Source organism: Budorcas taxicolor, chromosome 13 (assembly GCF_023091745.1).
Source record: "Budorcas taxicolor isolate Tak-1 chromosome 13, Takin1.1, whole genome shotgun sequence".
Lineage (NCBI taxonomy): Eukaryota > Metazoa > Chordata > Mammalia > Artiodactyla > Bovidae > Budorcas > Budorcas taxicolor.
This window is the reverse complement of record NC_068922.1, coordinates 64,854,037-64,874,322: the sequence shown is the minus strand read 5'-3', so window position 1 is coordinate 64,874,322 and position 20,286 is coordinate 64,854,037. Positions and strand designations below refer to the sequence as shown.

Here is a 20,286-nt window from a genome sequence, read left to right as displayed (position 1 = left end):
TATGTCCCATGCCCAAATCCCTCCACTCCTCTGGGATGGCAGAGTTTGTTTTTAAATTTCACATTAACTTATTCAAACAATCATTAGTGAGCAGTATCAGAAAGGCACTGTGCTGGAAATCAGGACTCAGAAATCCAACTCAGTCCCAGCTCCTGTCCACCCAGGAAGACAAACACACACACTGAGAAGAGACGAAGGAGCTCCAACAAAGGGCCAAGGGAGGGACGACCACCTGAAAGTCTCAACTTAACTTGACAACATCTACTGAAGAATACAAAATAGTTCAAGACAGAAGTAGGAATTAAGAAGATTATATAAGTTTTTACTTCTTACATTTAAACACACATTTTTCTCACGCTACAAGAAGGCTAAGATTCTGTAGCTTTTAACTTATGCATTCTTCAGGGCCTTAGATTTTTTTCTTCCAAAAAGTTCTAGTTCCAAAATAGGAAGAGGAAATATGTTCAATAAAGACACCCAGAAAAACTATGAGAAAAAAAATCTGATGCAATCTGTACTCATATATGATTCCATTTTAAAGACCCTGGCAGGACTTCAAACTACTCCTTTACATTCAAATTTCCCTACAGGGAATTCCCTGGTGGTCCAGTGGTTAGGGGTCATGGGTTTAATCCCTAGGGGGAACTAAGTTGCCATGCAGCAAGGTCAAAAAAATTGTTTTAATTAAAAATAAAATAAAAAACCAAATTACCCTACAATGTGTGCTCACTGCTCCACAGGAGACAAGAGAGCCTAGTTTATTTCCTTAAATACAGCATTTGCAGTCAATGCCCTTGTATCAATGATAATGAAAGCTTTAAATGTATACTGTGTAATACAGTTTAAAGGGCACTTTCACAAACAACAAACTTAGAGAAAATAACTTCAACACATATGACCAAAGGGCTAACTTACTTTACTAACAAGGAGTGCATATAAACCAAGAACAAAAGAGCCAAACAACTCACTCAAAAACGAGCAAAATGCAAGAACTGGCAGATTTCCAGGTAGGGAAGGGAGAGGCTTGTGGGAAAGGGAGGCAGGAATAATACAAAGATCTAATAAACATATGATTGTATTATCCTTATCCATATAACATCATCCTAAACTAAAGGAAATGCAAATCAAAGTAACAACTTTTCACTCTTCAGGCTAATAATTTCAACATAAAATACCCAGTGCTGTTAGGGATGAGGAAAAATGATGCTCTGTTGGTAGAAGCATAAATTGGAAAATCTTATCTAGAGGCAACTTGGCACTATCTACAAATATGCAAATACCCACAACCCAACAGACCCATAGCAAGCAACATCCTACAGACACACCCCCCAAAGTCTGCCAAATTACTTGTGAGGATGAACAATAAATTTCTGCAATTAAAATGACCATCAAAAGAGGCCCACTTAAATGAATTACAGCCATCTATACAACAGAATGTGGTACAGCTATTAAAAGGTAAAATGGTAAGCTGTACATGCTGATATGGAGCCATCTGCAAGATACACCGTCAAATAAAAAAAGCATGGTGTAGAGACAGGTATATAGTATTACCCCTTTAATACAAATAAACATATATACAGACAGATTTATTATATGCATATTCTATGCATGTTTCTTCCATCTAAGAAGGAACAAAATAACTGTTCAGTAGTTCCTTTAATGAAAGGAATAGAGCAAGAAAATTTAACTTCTCATTTTTAAACTTCTTTATTGTTTGAATTTTCTAACCTTAAGAATATCTACTACTGTGGGTAAGAATCCCTTACAAGAAATGGAGTAGCCCTCAAAGTCAACAAGAGTCTGAAACACAGTATTTGGGTGCAGTCTCAAAAATGACAGAATGGAATTGTGTTCGCAGCCGCCGCTGCGCCGCCGTCGCTCTCCAATGCCAGCGCCACCTCTAGCTCGCCAAGCTCCAGCCGAAGGAGAAGGGGGGTAGTAAGGAGGTCTCTATACCATGGCTCGCAGAAAGCAGACTGCCCGCAAATCCACCGGTGGTAAAGCACCGAGGGAGCAACTCGCTACAAAAGCAGCTCTCAAGAGTGCGCCCTCTACTGGAGGGGTGAAGAAACCTCATCATTACAGGCCTGGTACTGTGGCACTCCGTGAAATTAGACGTTATCAGGAGTCCACTGAACTTCTGATTCGCAAACTTCCCTTCCAGCGTCTGGTGCGGGAAATCGCTCAGGACTTCAAAACAGATGTGTGCTTCCAGAGTGCAGCTATTGGTGCTTTGCAGGAGGCAAGTGAGGCCTATCTGGTTGGCCTTTTTGAAGACACCAACTTGTGTGCTATCCATACCAAACGTTTAACAATTATGCCGAAAGACATCCAGCTAGCACGCTGCATACGTGGAGAACGTGCTTAAGAATCCACTATGATGGGAAACATTTCATTCTTTATTAAAAAAAAAAATTATCTTCTTCCTGTTATTGGTAGTTCTGAACGTTAGATATTTTTTTTCCATGGGGTCAAAAGGTACCTAAGTATATGATTGCAAGTGGAAAACAGGGGACAGAAATCATGTATTGGCAGTTTTTCCATTTTCATTTGTGTGTGAATTTTTAATATAAATGCGGGGACATAAGCATTAATGAAAGTTAAAATGTTTCAGTGAACAAGTTTCAGCAGTTCAACTTTATAACAATTACAAATAAACCTGTTAAATTTTTCTGGACAATGCCAGCATTTGGATTTTTTTAAAACAAGTAAATTTCTTATTGACTGCAACTAAATGGTGTTTGTAGCATTTTTATCATGCAGTAGATTCCATCCATTCACTATACTTTTCTAACTGAGTTGTCCTACATGCAAGCACATGTTTTTAATGTTGTCTGTCTTCTGTGCTGTTCCTGTAAGTTTGCAATTAAAATACATTAAGCTATAAAAAAAAAAAAGACAGAATGATCCCTGTTTGTTTCCAAGGCAAACCATTCAATATCACAGTAATCCAAATCCATGCCCCAACTACTAACGCCAAAGAAGCTGAACAGTCCTATGAAGACCTACAAGACCTTCAAGAACGTCATTTTCAATATAGGGGATTGGAATGCAAAAGTAGGAAGTCAAAAGATACCTGGAGTAACAGGCAAATTTGGCCTTGGAGTACAAAATGAAGCAGGGCAAGGGCTAACAGAGTTTTGCCAAGAGAACGCATAGGTCATAACACCCTCTTCCAACAACACAAGAGATGACTCTACACATGGACATCACCAGATGGGCAATATGGAAATCAAATTGATTATATTTTTTTGCAGCCAAAGATGGAGAAACTATACAGTCAGCAAAAACAAGACAAGGAGCTGATTGCGGGTCAGATCATGAATTCCTTTTTGCAAAATTCAGAATTAAATTGAAGAAAGTAGGGAAGACCACTAGACCATTCAGGTATGACCTAAATCAAATCACTTATGATTATACAGTGGAAGTGACAAATAGATTAAAGGGATGATCTGATAGACAGAGTGCCTGAAGAACTATGGACAGAGGTTCGTGACATTGTATAGGAGGCAGTGATCAAGACCATCCCCAAGGAAAAGAAGTGCAAAAAGGCAAAATGGTTGTCTAAGAAGGCCTTACAAATAGCTGAGAAAAGCAGAGAAGTGAAAGGCAAAGGAGAAAAGGAAAGATATAAGCATCTGAATGCAGAGTTCCAAAGAATAGCAAGGAGAGATAAGAAAGCCTTCCTCAGCAATCAATGCAAAGAAATAGAGGAAAACAATAGAATGGGAAAGACTAGAGATATCTTTAAGAAGATTAGAGATACCAAGGGCACATTTCATGCAAACATGGGCACAATAAAGGACAGAAATGGTATGGACCTAACAGAAGCAGAAGATATTAAGAGGTGGCAAGAATACACAAAAGAGCTACACAAAAAAGACCTTAATGACCCAGATAACCACAATGGTGTGATCACGCACCTAGAGCCAGACATCCTGGAGTCCGAAGTCAGGTGGGCCTTAGGAAGCATCACTACGAACAGAAGTAGTGGAGGTGATGGAATTCCAGTTGAGCTATTTCAAATTCTAAAAGATGATGCTGTAAAAGTGCTGCACTCCATATGCCAGCAAATTTGGAAAACTCGGCAGTGGCCACAGGACTGGAAAAGGTCAGTTTTCATTCCAATCCCAAAGAAGGGCAATGCCAGAGAATGCTCAAACTACCCCACAATTGCACTCATCTCACATGCTAGCAAAGTAATGCTCAAAATTCTCCAAGCTAGGCTTCAACAGTATGTGAACTGAGAACTTCCAGATGTTTATGCTAGATTTATAGAAAAGGCAGAGGAAACATCAAATTGCCAACATCCGTTGGAAAACAGAAAAAGCAAGAGAGTTCCAGAAAAATATCTACTTCTGCTTTATTGGCTACAGCAAAGCCTTTGACTGTGTGGATCACAACAAACTGTGGAAAATTCAAGAGGTGGGAATACCAGATCACATTACCTGCCTCCTGAGAAATCTGTATGCAAGTCAAGAAGCAACAGTTAGAACTGGATATGGAACAACGGACTGGTTCCAAATTGGGAAAGGAGTACCTCAAGGCTGTATACCATCACCTGTTTATTTAACTTCTATGCAGAGTACATCATGCAAAATGCCAGGCTGGATGAAGCACAAGCTAGAATCAAGACTGCCGGGAGAAATATCAATAACCTCAGATATGGAGATGACACCCTTATGGCAGAAAGTGAAGAGGAACCCAGAGCCTCTTGATGAAAGAGAGTGAGAAAGTTGGCCTGAAGCTCAACATTCAGAAAACTAAGATCATGGCATCTGGTCCCATCACTTCATGCCAAATAGATGGGGAAACAATGGAAACAGTGAGAGACTTCATTTTCTTGGGCTCCAAAATCACTGCAGGTGGTGATGGCAGCCATGAAATTAAAAGACGTTCGCTCCCTGGAAGGAAAGCTATGATAAACCTAGACAGCATATTACAAAGCAGAGACGTTAGTTTGCCAACAAAGGTCCGTCTAGTCAAAGCTATGGTTTTCCAGGAGTCATGTATGGATGTGAGAGTTGGACCATAAAGAAATCTGAGTGCCGAAGAATTAATGCTTTTGAACTGTGATGTTGGATAAGACTCTTGACAGTCCCTTGAACTGCAAGAAGATCAAACCAGTCCATCCTAAAGGAAATCAGTCCTGAATATTCATTAGAAGTACTGATGCTGAAGTTGAACCTCCAATACTTTGGCCACCTGATGTGAAAAAGATTCACTGGAAAAGACCCGGAAGCTGGGAAAGATTGAAGGCAGGAGGAGAAGGGGATGACGGAAGATGAGATTGTTGGGTGGCATCACCAACTCGATGGACATGAGTTTGAGCAGGCTCCGGGAGTTGGTGATGGACAGGGAAGCCTGGTGTGCTGCAGTCCATGAGTCGGACACAACTGAGCCACTGAACTGAACTGAAGAATGTACTTCTTGGGCTTCCCTGATGGCTCAGTGGTAAAGAATCTGCCTGCCAATGCAGGAAACAAGAGTTTGATTCCTGGTCCAGGAAGAGCCTACATGCCTCAGAGCAACCTACCCCGTGCACAACTACTGAGCCTGTGCTCTACAGTCCTGGAATGGCACCTACTGAACCCCACGCACCCTGGAGCTCATGCTCCGCCACAAGAGAAGCCATCGTAATGAGAAACCTGCACACTGCCACCAGATACTAGCCCCAGCTCACAACTAGAGAAAAGTCCTTGCAGCAACGAAGACCCAGCACAGCCAAAGATTAATTAATTAATGTAATTATTTTTTAAAAAAAGAATGTGTATCTTGGGACTTCCCTGGTGGGCCAGTGGTTAAGACTCTGCTCTTCCACAGCAGGGGAAATGTGTTAGATCTCTGGTCAGGGAATTAAGCTCCCGTATGTCATGTGGTATGGCGGGAAAATAAAAAAGATCTGCAAAGCCTCTGTATGTCTAGCACAAAGTAGGTGTTCAAAAGACAGCAGCAGAATTTTCTGAATTCATAATATATTTATAGTTAATGTACTGACATGGACTCTGGGTTTTATTTTGGGAGAGGTTTAAGAGTACTGTAGTCATGGTAACTGGAGGCCCTGCCCTCAGCAACCCTAATGTGCTAGAGAGAAGAGACTAAAGACTTAAAATAACAATGAATTTGTGATAGGTGGGCAGGGAACAAGACCTTTCAATGAGTTGGCTCTCATCAGGATTAAGAAAAAGTAAACTCTGAAAAGACTGCCAACCTCCAGAAACTACAGAATGGGCTTTACAATAACCTAATAGTGCTTACACTGGGCTTGCAATTCAATCTCCATTAAAGGATGATGGTGCCTTTTAAAGTTAATGTACACCTCACACCAGCCAAAATGGCTATCATCAAAAAATCCACAAACAGTAAATGCTGGAGAGGGTGTGGAGAGAAAGGAATCCTCCTACACTGTTTGTGGGAATGTAAACTGGTTCAGCCACTAGGGAGAACAGTATGGAGATTCCTTAAAAAACTAAAAACAGACCTACCATATGACCATGCAATCCCACTCTTGGGCGTGCATCCGGAGAAGAGCATGGTCTGAAGACACATGCCCCCCAGTGTTCAGCGGGGCAATGTTTACAATAGCCAGGACATGGAAGCAAGCTAAATGTCCATCGACAGAGGAATGGATAAAGAAGATGTAGTGCATATAACATTATTCAGCCATTAAAAAAAGAAGAAATAATGCCATTTGCAGGAACATGGGTGGACCTACAGACTGTCATACTAAGTCAGACAAAGAAGGATAACTGTCCTATGACATCCCTTATGTGTGGAATCTAAACATAAATGATACAAATGAACTTCTTTATAAAACAGAAACAGATTCACAGGCTTAGAGAAAGAACTTATGGCTGCTGGGGTGAGGGATGGGGGAAAGGATAGTTTGGGAGTTTGGGATCAACAGATACCCACTGCTGTATTTAAAATGGACAAACAACAAGGTCCTGCTGTACAGCACAGGGAACGCGGCTCACGTTATGTGGCAGTCTGGATGGGAGGGGAGTTTGAGGGAGAATGGATACATACATGTGTATGGCTGAGGTTCCTGCCCCCCCCACCCCCTCCCCCGCCAACTACCTGAAACTATCACAACACTGTTAACCTGCTACACTCCAATACAAAATAAAAAGTTTAAAAATATATAAAAAACAAAACAAGAAAAAAATAAACTTAATGTAACCCCCTTTCAAAGTGAAGGACACTTCAAGCGAAAGACCAGCTTAAATCTATATGCCTCCTTCATTCAGTATTTACTGAAAGCCAGCTCTGTGCCGGGGAAGGCAACGGCACCCGACCCCAGTACTCTTGCCTGGAAAATCCAATGGATGGAGGAGCCTGGTGGGCTGCAGTCCATGGGGTCGCTGAGAGTTGGACACGACTGAGTGACTTCACTTTCACTTTTCACTTTCCTGCATTGGAGAAGGAAATGGCAACCCACTCCAGTCTTCTTGCCTGGAGAATCCCAGGGATGGGGGCGCCTGGTGGGCTGCTGTCTATGGGGTCGCACAGAGTCGGACACAACTGAAGCGACTTAGCAGCAACAGCAGCAGCAGCTCTGTGCCAGGGCCCCGAGATAGACAGCAAGATGACAGGACACCCCCAGCCCTGTTCTCTAGCAGGGAAGGCAAAATAGGACAACACATATGCAGATAAGATCATTTCTGGGAGGGTAAGTTCTGTAGCAGAAAACCCAATGAAACGACATGAGCCAGTTGACGTGGCAGGATCCTTTAGATAAGGCTGGTAGAAAGAACTCTGAGGAGCTGAGGTCTGAGCAGAGATCTAAATGACAAGGAGACAGCTATGTACAGATATAGGGGAGAAAGAATTCTAGGCAGAGGGGAAGTCCTAGAGGCAAGGTGTCTCAGCAGGAATGAGCTTCCCTCCCAATCCCCCACAGCCCTGAGCCTAGGAGGTGGAAACGCTGGCTGCCACCCTGCAGCCTGACTACAGTCCCAGAAGAGCACAGGTCCAGGGACAACTACAACTCACAGAAGGAAGCTTCCAAGGGGACTCTTCCAAAGTTCTGTCTTGGAGGAAAGCCAGGCAGTACTTAGGGATGGGAGCAGTCAGGTTTCAGACTCAGATTCTGACCAATCCCAGCTCCACTCATTGCCTGCTAAGTGAAGATGAGAAAAATCACTGAGCCTCCCTGTTTGCCCGTCTATAAAAGAGGACTAATAACCCCTACCTCCTGGGGTTGTGAGGCTAAGCGAGCTAATGGATGTCAAGTGCTCAGGACAGTACACACCAAATATTCAATATTGGTGATAAAATGGCTGTGTGGTAGTAGTAGCACTAGCAAAAAGGATATCAAACACAAAGGATTACGGTCACTGTTATTATGCAACATTAACAAACAGTATTCAATATAACGAACATAAAAGAGCACATCTAGGGATTTCCCTGGTGGTCCAGGGGTTAAGAATCCATCTGCCAATGCAAGGGACACGGATTCGATCCCTGGTCTGGGAATTAAGATCCCACATGCAACTAAGCCCTTGTGTCACAACTACTGCCCTCAAGGTCTAGAGCCCAGGCTCCACAAGAGAAGCCACTGCAACCAGAAGCCCATGTAGCATAACTAGAGAGTAGCCCCACTTGCTGCAAATAAAGAAGGCCCATGAGTAGCAACAAAGACCCAGTACAGTCAAAAATATATATATATATATTTTTTAAAGAGCACATCCATAGTCCTAGAGAACTGACAAGTTGTTTCAAGTAGGGGCAATGGCCCCTCCATCATTAATTTCTCCTCAATGACACAGAGTCTAAAGCCAATCATTACCACTCCCTCAGGCTTGCCCAAATCACACTGAAAGAATTGGATTAGTCTCTTTTACTTGAGAGGGTAGAGAAGGAAACAAGGGAAGAAGGGAGGAAAGGAAGGAGGAAGAAAGAAAAGAAGCTAAAAAAAATTCCCTTACCCTCTTCCCAGATACTTGAAATGCTTTCTCTAGAAGTCTTTTTCTACCACAATTAAAATTCAGACAGACAACAAACACAGGTTGAGCTTACGTCTTCTGAATTACTGAGAATGAACTGGTTAAATGAGGGGCTCTTCCCAGAAACAGTGGAAAGGAGCCCAAGATTAACTCCAGAACATATTTGCTGAATGACTGACCTTTGGCACATTACTCAACCTCGCTGAGCTAATCATCTTACCCTCACAAGTTCCTTCTCCTTTTCTCCCCATCACAGTTTGAGGTCCCAAGACTGGCCAATGTGCCAAGCCAGGAACATGGGCATTGCCTTCACATCTCACTCTCAGTCACCATTTTGTCACACCTACTAGGTTTCTCCCACTATCCAGTGGCTCTAATCCAATTATTGCAACAACTCTCTGGCTTCCCAGGTGGCGCTAGTGGTAAAGAACTTGCCTGCCAAAGCAGAGAAGTGAGTTATAATGCCTGGGTCAGAAAGATCCCCTGGAGGAGGCCATGGCAACACACTCCAGTATTCTTGCCTGGGAAATCCCATGGACAGAGGAGCCTAGCAGGCTACAGTCCATACGGTCACAGAGAGTCTCACACGACTGAACACACAAATGCAACAACTCTTAGTGGAGCTCAAAACCTCCAGCCACATGCTCCCTGGATCCAAATCAATACTGTCTTATAAGCTGACCTCTGAGTGGTTATTTTATGATAGACACTATTTTAAGTGCTTTATATATACATCATCTCATTTAGTATCTACCTCACAGTTCTGTGATGAGAATTATCATTGTCATTTTAGAGCTGAAAAAACGAAGGTTCAGAAAGTAAGCTGACCAAATGACAAAGCTACCAAGTACTGGGGGCAAGGAATTGAATGAATCCAGGTAATCTGACTAGTCAACAAACTGTGGCTTCTCTTCATCAGTGCTGCTGCTGCTGCTAAGTCGCTTCAGTCGTGTCCGACTCTGTGCGACCCCATAGATGGCAGCCCACCAGGCTCCGCCATCCCTGGGATTCTCCAGGCAAGAACACTGGAGTGGGTTGCCACTGCCTTCTCCAATGCATGAAAATGAAAAGTGAAAGTGAAGTCGCTCAGTCATGTCTGACTCTTAGCGACCCCATGGACTGCAGCCCACCAGGCTCCTCCGCCCATGGGATTTTCCAGGCGAGAGTACTGGAGTGGGGTGCCATTGCCTTCTCCGTCATCAGTGCTACTACACTAATATTTCTAAAGTATAAATCTGATCATAAGACACCTCTGTTTAAAACTTCAGGTTATATCTTAATTACATCTAAAAAAAAACAAAACAAAACTCAGTAGTTCCCCTACAGAACAGAGTTCAAACTACTCAGAGTAGCATCAAGGCCTCCAATGAGTTAGCAACTATGACCAAGTCAAACCACGGGCTGTTAAACATGGAAACTTGAAGTCGAGCAGACAATCAGCAGAGGGCCAATGGCACATGATGGTTATGAGCCAGAATTCTAAACAGACTGCTGGGTTTGACCCCCAGCTCCACCATTTTCCGATAGCCTTGCACAAGCCATTTCCTCTCTGAGCCTCAGGCTACTCATTTATTAAATGGGGATAGTACCAGTACTTACTTCATATCTTCCTATAGGTGCTGTGAAGATAAAAATTACTTAACACAGGGATTTCCCTGGTGGTCCAGTGGTTAAGACACCCTGCTTCCAGGACAGGGGACACAGATTTGATCCCTAGTCAGGGAACTAAGATTCCACAGGCCACATGATGCAGCCAAAAAAAAGCAAAATTTACTTATCACAGAGCCTGGCACATGACAACCTCTCAAGGTTATTACTGCTCATGCCCCCCACACACCCAGACTCCCTGCAATGCTGCTTCCTCTCTGCCAGGTCCTTCAGTGGGGCTCAGCCATCAGCACCTCCCCAGAGGGCTGCTGGGCCAGGGCCCACCCCATTATTCACCCGTGGCAGCCTTGCCTGCTGCATGGGTCACAACACAGCACTCTACTCTGAAACTGCCTGTGTCTGAGCCGATCTCTCCTCAGGCATTTAACTCCTCATAGGCACCCCCAGAGTCTAACAAGCAGCACCGTCACTTGGCAGTCAGATGCTACTTTAATGAGATAACCTTAGTTTCCTCATTGACAAAACAGGAGGAAAGAAAAGAAAGAGATCAGCATCACCCATCTTGAGGGATACAGGAATTCAAGGAGACAATTCCATGGAGACTCTTTGAAAAGTGCTCTCCACAGGTAAATGTAGGAACTGGTGTTACTCCACGGTGGTAAGGCAAAGCACAGGGAACCAGGCACCTGCAGACAGACCAGAATTTTGCCCCTGGAACCTAAGAAAAGCTGTAATCTGTTTTCAGTTGCTGGGAGGGCTCTATAAATGGTGTCACACAGCTCTGGAGTGGGTTTGTGTGGATTCTTTTTAGGGAAGGGAATCTTTTTTAAAATATACCTGACTAAACTGTTCTTACAGAATTCCTTAATTGAGGTATCACTATATTACAAAGTAAAACAATTTGGAGATGGAGTCATTACCCCATGGGACCTCCAAAGACATTTCCCTAAATTACAACCAATTCATTGTGCATGGGATTTTAAAGATAAATAAAAATTATTTAACAGTCAATATTCCTGGTCTTTATTATTAATACCAGGAGATGGCTAACTTTTACTGAGTTTTTATCACATGCTAATCCATGAAAAATACTTTATTCCCAACAATGCAGAAAAATTGGCAGTATTATCCTATTTTTCAGAGGAGGGAAAACAGACTTAGAGCAAGTAACTTGCTCTTGGTCACCTGGCTAGGAGGAAGAGCTTGGATTTTAAAAGCAGGATCTACTCCAAAACCCACAGTATTTATACTGCATTTAAAAACAAGGCCTTGGAATAAAGAAGATGTGGTACATATATACAATGGAATACTATTCAGCCATAAAAAAAGAATGAAATAATGCAGTGTGCAGCAATATGGATGCAACTAGACATCGTCACACTGAGTGGAGTGAGTCAGAAAGACAATCACTGTATGACATCATTTGTATGTGGAATCTAGTATCTGACACATGCACGCATGCTCAGTCGCTTCAGTCCTGCCCAGCTCTTTGCAACCCCATGGACTGGAGCCCATCAGGCTCCTCAGTCCATGGGATTCTCCAGGCAAGAATACCGACGTGGCCTGACACAAATGAACTTTTTTACCAAACAGAAAAGACTCACAGACATAGAAAACAGACTTGCGGTTGCCAAGGGGGTGGGAGGTGGAGGAGGGGAGGACTGGGAATTTGGAATTAGCAGATATAAACTATTACACATAGGATGGATGAACAACAAGGTCCTACTATATAGCACAGGGAACTATATCCAATCTCCTGGGATAAACCATAATGGAAAAGAATATTAAAAAAAAATGTATGTATGTATACAAACAAGTCACTTTGCTATACAATAAAGAGTGACACATTGCAAATCAACTATACTTCAATTTTTAAAAACTAAACTTTTTTTAAAAAAGGGCTCTGAGGGAATTCCCTGGTGGTCCACTGGTTAGGACTTGGCACTTTCCTTCCTGGGGGCCCAGGTTAGATCTCTGGTGGGAACTAAGATCCTGCAAATACTGTGGCCAAAATATTAAGGACTTTAAACAACAAGGTCCTACAGTATAGCACAGAGAACTATATTCAGTATACTCCTATGATAAACCATAATGGAAAAGAATATTTTTAAAAGGATGTATATTTGTACAAATGAATCATTTTGCTGTACAGTAGAAATACAATATTATAAATCAACTACACTTCAATTTAAAATATATACATGTTTTACAAAGGCCTTTGAGAAACCTGAACACTAATGATATTAAGGGATTACTGTTAAACTACTTTGTGTGAAAATAAGAAACAAATTTTAAGTGTTCTCTCTTACAGAGAGTACTAATGTAGTTACAGATGAAATATCAAGAAACAAGGTCAAACATTTTATAAAAGGAATAAAACAAATTAATGGTAACATATACTTAACTCTTCACAGCTCACCAAGTTTTAATAACCTTATAAATTAGATTTTCTTATTCCCATTTTACAGATTAGGAAATGGAGAGAAAGGGCAACATTTACCAATATTTCTTACGATAGATGTGAGGCTAGTATGATACTTAAGAGAGAAAACAGGTCCAGATAGGTTAGTAACTTGCCATGCTGGAAGTCTGTCTCCAATGTCTGTGCCACAGGGAAAGTCCCAAGAGGTTTGAGCCCCACAGCCACATGACATGGAGCCCCAACAGAGTGGCAGATGCCTCCAAATTCTGGTTCTTCGCCACCACATACCATGCAGCCTGGACATGAAAGGTGGCATCTTTAACTATCATGCCTTTCTGAATTGCAGATGCATAAATTTCATACAGGGCAGAGCATGACCGACGTCCTACCCATCAAAGCACTCTGGACAGCATTCACCACTCCATGAGACCAAAGGGCTGTCAAGCAGCCCAAACCAGCCATGTTCCAGACAGTCTCAAGAAGGGGAGAAAGGCAGCCTCAGCTGAGAGAGTTTAGCTTCTACAATTAAGGGAAGTTTCCAAGGTCAGGAACAGAATCTGAGATGAGGTGGCAAAGCCACATCTTCTCTCAGCAGTGCCTCAGGCCTGCGCTTCAGGCTGCCACCTGTTTGATGCTGTGACCAATGTGACTTACTCAAACCCTGAGGGAGAAAGGTAAGGCAGCTGTTCAGAGGAGGATGTATGAGCACCAAACCTGAAGGCAAAGCAACCTGGGTCATTAGCCAAGTGACCTTGGACAAATAAATTACTTAATCTCAATTTTCTTGTCTACCAGGTGAGAGTAATAGATAAATTGTAAATGTTCAATAAGATCTAACAGAGTGCTCCAAAAACTGCTAACTAAAATGCCCACATTCCCAGGTAAAGGTTCCATAACCTAGAAATCCCAGCAACTGTAAAAGCAAGGTAGATATGTCAATCCACCTAGCCACGCACCTTTTCCACACAAATAAGAGACCTCATGAAAATCAGGTCTCTACCAGGACAAAGAGAACCAAAGACTCATCTAAGATGCCTGGGAGTCAGTCTTTAAAACCCTAGAATTATGTTCCTGACAAGGGATAAGCTCTTATCAAATATGTTAGTGTCTTATCAAATATGTTAGTGTTAATCGCTCAGTCCAACTTTTTGCAACCCCATGGGACTGTAGCCAGCCAGCCAGGCTCCTCTGTCCATGGAATTCTCCAGGCAAGAGTACTGGAGTGGGTAGCCATTCCCTTCTCCAGAGGATCTTCCCAGCCCAGGGACTGAACTCAGCTGGGTCTCCTGAATTGTAGACAGACTCTTTACTGTCTGAACCACCAGGGAAGCCCCACTTTAAAACCCTTCCCCAGGCCTCTCCTCTTCCTCCTTCCTCTAAGTCCACTGATTCAGGCACTACCTCCCTCTCATATTGATACAACTGCCCTATTTTATGTTTGGTGACTCATACTCACCTCCTAAAATTTTACATGATTTATACAAGCTCATCTCTTCCATTATTTGGCCAAAGAAAACAAAGGACAGCTGGATACCTAACACGAGATCCAGCAAAGTTGTTATAGCATCATTACAAATCAAGGTTTCAATTTTCAACAGGTTACCCCAAGGTTAATCAACAACCTGTAAGGGCAGTTGCTGAGATGAGTAAGAGAGAAACAAGACTTTCTCCAAGCTTACAACCTAACCAAGGAAGCTCTAAGTACACATTTTGGTTTAAAGAAAATTTATTTAAAAAAAAAAGTAATCAAGAAACAACTCCCTCCCCCCCCCATCATTTCCTAGAAAGATGAAGAAGGGGCATTAGGAGGTTATATACACCTCTGACCTCCAATCTGGGAGACCTTAAGAGAGCTAAAAGCATGATATTTATTTTCCCCAAACTCTAGCCTAGGGCAAACTACCTGCTTCATTTTTAAATTTCATTCTATCTACTCTGCTAATTCAAAGCAAAAATGAAAGCTGGGGTGAGGAGGAGGGGAAGACATTTTTAAAATACACATCAGATAAGAGAACCTATAAATAAAGTTGTGTGTAAACTACAGACTCCCTCTTTGTAATTCAGGTTAGTAGCTAACACTGAACAGAGAATTCAAGAAGACTTCTTTAGGAAGCTTAGTTTCGAATGAACTAAAGCATGGAAATGGCAGAGACACTGAGGCAGAAGAATGCTGAAGTTGGGTTTGAGGACAAGCTGGCTGCCTTGGCTAGAAGAGCTGGTGGCAGAAGTGACTCGGACACGGAAATGATTGGCAGCAAGCCCAACAGAACACATGAAGGAAATCAGATCTGCCGTAACAAGCACCCACAGGCACTGGGTTTCTAAGCAAGGTATGGACAAAGGCTCAGAGCACAGCAGACCTTGAGAAAATCAGCCCCTCATATTACAAATGGGGAGAATGAGGTCCAGTAGCATTAAGTGACTTGCCTGAGGTCTCACAGTGAGTGGAAGTGCTGGGACTAGAGCCAAATCAAGATCAAATTTGTTACTGAAGAAAATCTATCTAACACTCATGTGAGGGATGGGGGGTAGGGGGAGGTGTGGAGAGGACACAAATTCAGGTTTGTCCTGATTAGGGTCCAGAATAGGATTATGGTGGGGAAAGGCCACAACAAGTGATAGCCGGGGAAATAGTTACAGATGATCTGAAAGGAAAAGCCCACTAAGACTTAAGAGACAGCTGCTGCTGCTGCTGCTAAGAGACAGATGTGGATACAAAAGGAGAAGAGAGCATCGTAAGGTCATGATTCCCATCAAAGAGTAACATCATATTTCCAGCACATTCATCTTGGTGAAGCTCCCACAGATACACAAATCAAAGTGCAGGCACCGGCCTCTCCCAGGCCCATCTCTGGAACCCGGAAAACCGAGGACTGCTTGGTAATTCCAACACCTGTGACCCTGCTGACTTGGGTTATCTCAGACTCATTACCCATGGCAGGATGACAGATGAGGAACCAGAGACAAGCTGGCTGGTCACTATATGGCCTATGCAGTATTTACTAGAACGATTTTATGTCAAGAGTTATGATCAAGGGCTTCTTCTCTGGAGGTCCAGGAGTGAGGACTCAGTGCCCTCACTGTCAAGGGCCTGGGTTCAATCCCTGGTCTGGGAACTAAGATCCCACAAGCTGTGCTGCATGCCAAACCCCCCACCCCACCCCACCCCCAAAAAAGTTATGTTCACTTTTAAGCAAGAAATAGTTAAGCATTTAAATCTGACAAAATAAATAGGAATCCAAATCCTGGAGAAGTTCTAGCCATGATTTCAAAAGCTAAATGCTAGAACAGTAACTGAATATAAACAGTAGTCCTCCAAAGAGGACTGTGGCCTTGTACAAACTTTAAAGGATACACATCTAGATAAAGAAAGAAAAATAATGCTCCAGGAAAATAATATCAAAATCAATGGGGAATTAGAAAAGCAGATACATGGGCCCCACTCTAAACCCACTGGATTACAATCAACATTTTAGCAAGACACTCCCCACCCTAGGTGATTTATTTGCACATTCAAGTTTGAGAAGCACTGGTGTAGAATACTTTAAGGGTGAACTATATACAGCAGTACATAGATAGGGTACCAATCAGGCAAATAAGATACAAAGTACCTCTTCACTTTCTGTACACCATATTTTATTAGGTACTGCTCAGATAGACCTATAGTGCTTTTTAATGAATCTGGTACTTACTAATGATCATATGATATAAATGTGGGATCTATTTCACTTCCTGAAATAACACAGCTCGGGGGTTTTCATGCACATGAAATATAAAAAAGCTTAGTTCTTCTGAAAATACAATAAAATTATTCATTTTATTCAAGTTCCAACACAAAGTTCAGCACACTTCACAAGCCCCATTAATTCCTACAGGTTCCTGGGAGTATCATTAAAACCCCCAGCATCACTGAGAAGCAGGTGCTTGGCAAACATCCAATCTTCAAATGAGATTCAGAAGGACGTGGTCCTGAAAATGCAGTATTTTTCTGCCTTGTCCTGCCAGGGTTGCTTCTCAGGCTCATACTCTCTCCTGCCCTGAGGCCTCATACAGCTGCACACTCAAGTACTTCCCCAAAAGGAGAAAGGTCAGAGGTGTCATTATCCCATAAGCACTTGAGATTCCAGCTGTGGAGAAATTAATCTGGTTCGGGTTCCGGCTGAGAAGCCCTGAGTAAGATCTGGAAAGACAGAAGGAAATACAAAAGAAAGAGCCTACTGAGAGGCTCTTAGGAGAGGACATTTGCAGATTTTAAGGTGGGGGTCGGGGGCAAGGTTTGGCAGATAAGTGAGAGGATCACAGAGAGAGATAAAGATCCATCTCCCACCTCTACTCCAGGAACAAAAAGAGTGACCAAGAGATTCCTCCAAAAGACCTCTTTTCTTGATAAAAGGAAGGAAAAGAGCCAATGAGGAAGCTTTAGGAGCTGGAAGCAAGACTAAGAATCTCTGGAGGGTTTTTTTGTTTTGTTTTGTCTTCCAATGAAAGGAAATAAAGCAAAGGAAAAAGCAGTATCCTTCTAACCAGAATCTTTATAAGCAGCAGACCATCAGGAGGATTAAGAGACCTGTGAATAACCAAAGAAATACAAGGGGGGATTCGTTTTCAGTTTAAATCCAGCACTGGGGAGGAGTCAGGCAGCCCTGGACTTGAGGCTACTTCCAGAGAAAGGGGAAGAAATGGGACTATCTTTACAGCCACCAGTAAGCAAGAGCAGCGTCCAAAGGAAGAAAGGAATCAAAAATGCCCGGGGATAGAGCAAGCCAAGAGAGAGTTCTTGTTAGCAGAAAGATGAAAGATAAAGTAGACATATGAAAGAAAACATACAGGCACCCCTTTGGGATGGGCGGGGAGATCCTCCCCCAGAGGGAGGGGACTTCAGGAGGTAAGACTATAGGAAGTGAGTACAGAGACAAGGCCACAGAAGCAGACAAAGTGCCATGCTGAACAAAGATATTTATTCACCAGAGGAAGGAAGACGAAAGGTGCACTTACCTGACAGGGAGAGCACCTAAAGGAAAATGGGGCTTCAAAAAGGGAAGCTGAGGAAACAAAGTCTCTCCGATGGCTGCAAAGCTCAAGAACCACGGATCACTGTCTGGAAATGAGCAAACTAAGAAAAAAGGTGTGCCCTCCCAGATTTAACGAACATCAGGACGGTGGCTGCAGGCTGAGAACTGTGTAACCAAAAGTAGAGCGTGGAGGGTGGGGGTGGGGCAGGAAACAAACACTTGCAGATATGAAAATCTGGAAATAAGGTGGTCCGATTTGGAGAACTCATGAAAAAGGGTGGAACCCCAAGGATAGAGTGATTGGGAAAAGCTGTGAATTCCCTGTGTAAATACAAATACTTATCTTAAAATTTCAGGATTTGGACTTCATTTCGGGTAGACTCTGGACACTGTGCTCTCCCAGATTTTGGAAGGCTGGGAAAAGGAATCGGCCCCTAAATTTAAGACATTCTGACAAGCATTCTGCCAGATTTCAGGCCTGGAAAAGGGAAGTCTCCCCTGAATTTGTGGGAACATAAGTACCCCCAAAACTGGTCACTGGACCCCAGATTTGAAACTCGCTAAATGGGAAGAGCCCTCAGATTTGAAAGGGGACGTTTATTCAGAGTGGAGACACGTAAAGGGAGTGTCCTCCCAATTTGGGGGTCGTGGGTCAGGGGGTACCATCCTCAGTTAGGGAAGCTTTGGAAATTAAGATAAAATCCCAGGGATGGAGTTTAAGAAAGAGGGTTGCACCGATCACATTTTCTAAAAACTACAGAGAAAGGGGACACTCCCATAGTCGGGGGCTTGAGAAAGGGGTGTGCTCCCCAGAACAGGATTAAAGAGGCTATAAAAGAAAACGCGTTCCCAAAGCACAAGGCAAGGGCAGGGGTTGCTGGTGGAGCTCTCGGGGGCCACACAAGCTCAGGATCCGACCCTAACTCTTCCCCCCACCCGCAACACGGCCCGCTCCGCGCCCTGGGCCCGCACCCCGCGGCCCAACCTCCTCAGGCGGCGCTGATTGGCCTCAACCACCGTCACTCCCGCAGGCAACCCTGGGGATTGGGCGCCACTCGCACGCCCGCCACGCTCTCAACAGCGGTCCCCGGGCCTCCCTCCGGGCAGGGCAAGCGGGGCCAGGCGGGGAACGGGGCCGGGCAGGGGACCGGAGCAGCGGTGGCGTCCGTCACCGTTCCCGCCCGCACGGCGCGCGCGCGCGCGCGGCGCGGGCCCGGCCCGACCCAGCCCCAGCCAGCCAGCTTCGCCTCGCCGCGCCTCGCCGCGAGCTCACCTCACAGCCCCGCTCCGGCTGCGCCGCTCCAGGACCAACCGACAGAAGGACTCTGCGTGCAGCGCACCACGTGACCCCCGGGACGCGCCCAGCGTATCCCCCGCCCCCCACACACACGCACCATCGCCACCTCCGAGTGACGCAGCTCCTCAGCTGCCCCGCCCTCGGCCCCTCCCCACCCGATCACCGTGGCGACGGCTCGGGCGAACCACGCCCACTGCCCTGACGCGCGGGAACCGGCCTGCGCCTGGATCCGGAGCACGAAGTCCCCACTCACCCATAGCCACTGTGATCACACGAAGCCCGGGACTGGACCCTATCCGTCATCTGTTAGTTATGCCTCCTATATGCGCCTCGAAGCCTCCTGCTTCTCTCCATCCTGCTGCCAACGCTCCAGTCCAGTCCACCATCAGATGGTTGTCCTCTCCACCCACACTTACTCCTTCCAATCCGTTCTTCATGCTCCGACAGAAAGAGCTTCTCAAAACGCAGCTCTGTTCATAGCCATCCTCATGCTCAAAGCCCGTTGCCCACTGTTCTTCAGATTAAGATCTAAATCTTCACCGTAGCCTATCTGCCAGACTTTTCAGTTTGTACTAACTTGCCTGTCTCACATTCACGCGCATTCAACTCCTCCACTTTCTCAAGCGTCTTTCAAGTCCTCACACAAGTCAGGTTCCTTCCCGACCTAGAGTCTTTGAACCGCTCCTGCGCCTTACCTCATTAACTCCTCCGAAGGGATTCCAATTGCTAGTGGGAAGAGAAGCTGTATTCTATCTCCGGGGACCAAGGTCGGAGTTGCAGCCACCCACAAAGGGTCTGAAAAGTTTTCCCAGTGGGACTTGGGAAGTTCCAAAGAGGAATGCTAAATATTTGTTATTTAGGAAGGCAATAACGATTTTATTTTACCTTGGAAAAACAGGGCAGCTAGATTGCACCTCTTCAAATGTAAATATAATCATGTCACCACCTTGCTTAAAACAACCAACCTTTCCGTCACATCCTCCACCCTTGCTAACTGTC

At 44.1% G+C, this 20,286-nt stretch overlaps 2 protein-coding genes across 5 annotated transcripts in view; one reads left to right on the top strand and one right to left on the bottom strand.

Annotated features, from left to right (window-relative positions):
• The window catches only part of PHF20 (PHD finger protein 20), a 135,638-nt gene extending 116,341 nt beyond the window's left edge, over window positions 1-19,297 (bottom strand). For 3 of the 4 annotated variants that reach the window (XM_052651098.1, XM_052651101.1, XM_052651100.1), the window contains exon 1: window positions 19,264-19,297. The gene's annotated coding sequence lies outside the window, so the exon portion shown is untranslated. Of the gene's footprint in view, window positions 1-17,973; window positions 18,002-19,263 lie in introns of those variants that run through there. The other variant, XM_052651099.1, reaches the window with a different exon arrangement.
• LOC128058611 (histone H3.3A-like) lies at window positions 1,958-2,368 on the top strand. Its single transcript, XM_052651103.1, has one exon. It carries the CDS (start codon window positions 1,958-1,960, stop codon window positions 2,366-2,368), a length of 411 nt encoding a protein of 136 aa, XP_052507063.1.
• Window positions 19,298-20,286: the final 989 nt, after the last annotated feature.